Raw genomic sequence first — 1,517 nt, 5'->3', positions numbered from 1 at the left:
AATTAATCTATAGTTCATCAATACTTGAAATTCAATAGAAACACTAATACAACGAAATGGAATACTGAGAGTAACCCAACCATTGTCCTGCATATTATAATATAAAAATATAGATAAACCCTAAGATCCAAAGATCAACCGACGCTTAAGCATACAATTTTTTAAGGAAACACAAAATCATACTCATTATTATTATTCCCTGCATACTCTCCTTAAATATTTATTTTTTAATTTTAATAAAATAGTTAAACTGATTATTTACAAATCAATAGTCAATGTTTGGAAAATGACTTTAAATAGGAACACAATTTAAAAGTAACCAAAAAAATACTCATTATTATTATTATTATTATTATTATTATTATTATTATTATTATTATTATTATTATTATTATTATTATTATTATTATTATTATTATTATTATTATTATTATTATTATTATTATAATAATAATTAGGGCTTTTTACCAAGGGTATGCTTGTTATTATGAACCCAAACCTTAAAAACTTGAAGCTTCACCCCAATCTCATTACAAAACTCCTTGACAACATTATCATCCCTTTTCGGAATCTTCCAACCTCGTGCCCAAGCAAAATCAAGCATCTTTTCTCTTTGTTCATGTGTGAACCTAGACCTGAATCTCTTCTTAGATTGTGATGACCCTTCTCCACCACCACCACCACCAATACCACCAATATTGATAGGCTCAACAACATGATGAACATTTTGTTCAAGATCCTCCCTCAAAATATAGCCCCCTTCATACAAAGATAGAGGTGGAGAATTGGTTGTGCCCCTTGGTGCTCCAGTCGTAGAAGGAGTAACTGCTTGAGGGAGGCATGGAGCACTAAACGAGATAGGAGTCATATCTCTGGAAACAACAATAGTTTCCTTCCTATGGAAGTTTTTATGACAATGACAAGCACCACATTTAAAAAACTCTAATGTACCTTCATCTCCAGCAGGTAAAAACTCACAACAACCATCAACGGCATAACCTCCAATGCTGGAAGCATGGTTCTTCAAACATTCCTTAAAATTTACCTGGAAACTATTTGCTTCAGAATTCATATGAGATTCTTCTACTCGAGTTGATATTTTCTCTTGTGATGTGCTACTCATCACTTCGTTGACTTTGGTGGCCATCACCATCTTTTCTTTGCTGTTATTAGTTTCCAGTTGCCCAGTTAACACACAAATGCTTGAAAAGAAAACAATCAACATGATGGAAAACATCATAGACTCTCTTTCAAAGAGTAATAGTATGATGTACTTTTCTGGTTCTTGTTACTTTTGTGTTTCTCATAGTAGCTTTTTGCTCCATCACCTCTCTTTAAATAATCACTTACTCAATAATTTTTTTATCACTTTAAATAATCACTTACTCAATAATTTTTTTATCATCTAGAAACTTCGATGTTATGTATTGAGTAATTCACACAAAATAACAAACATATCTTAAAATTATACCCATAAGAGACTTAACTTGTTTATAGTCAAACATTAATTATCATTC

General features: G+C 30.9%; 1 protein-coding gene across 1 annotated transcript; it reads right to left on the bottom strand.

The window, feature by feature from the left end:
- Positions 1-454: 454 nt before the first annotated feature.
- LOC146900261 (zinc-finger homeodomain protein 1-like) lies at positions 455-1,153 on the bottom strand. Its single transcript, XM_085736924.1, has one exon. The coding sequence runs from the start codon at positions 1,151-1,153 to the stop codon at positions 455-457; it is 699 nt and encodes a 232-aa protein (XP_085593050.1).
- Between the last annotated feature and the right edge of the window lie 364 nt (positions 1,154-1,517).

The sequence above is a fragment of the Medicago sativa genome, chromosome 8 (assembly GCF_051527215.1).
Source record: "Medicago sativa cultivar Bolivia chromosome 8, Bolivia_mono, whole genome shotgun sequence".
NCBI classification, from domain to species: domain Eukaryota; kingdom Viridiplantae; phylum Streptophyta; class Magnoliopsida; order Fabales; family Fabaceae; genus Medicago; species Medicago sativa.
This window is presented reverse-complemented; position numbering and strand designations above follow the sequence as displayed.

Bases quoted from the DNA above. Each gene is read 5' to 3' on its own strand.
- LOC146900261 (XM_085736924.1), bottom strand. From the start codon at position 1,153: ATGGTGATGGCCACCAAAGTCAACGAAGTGATGAGTAGCACATCACAA.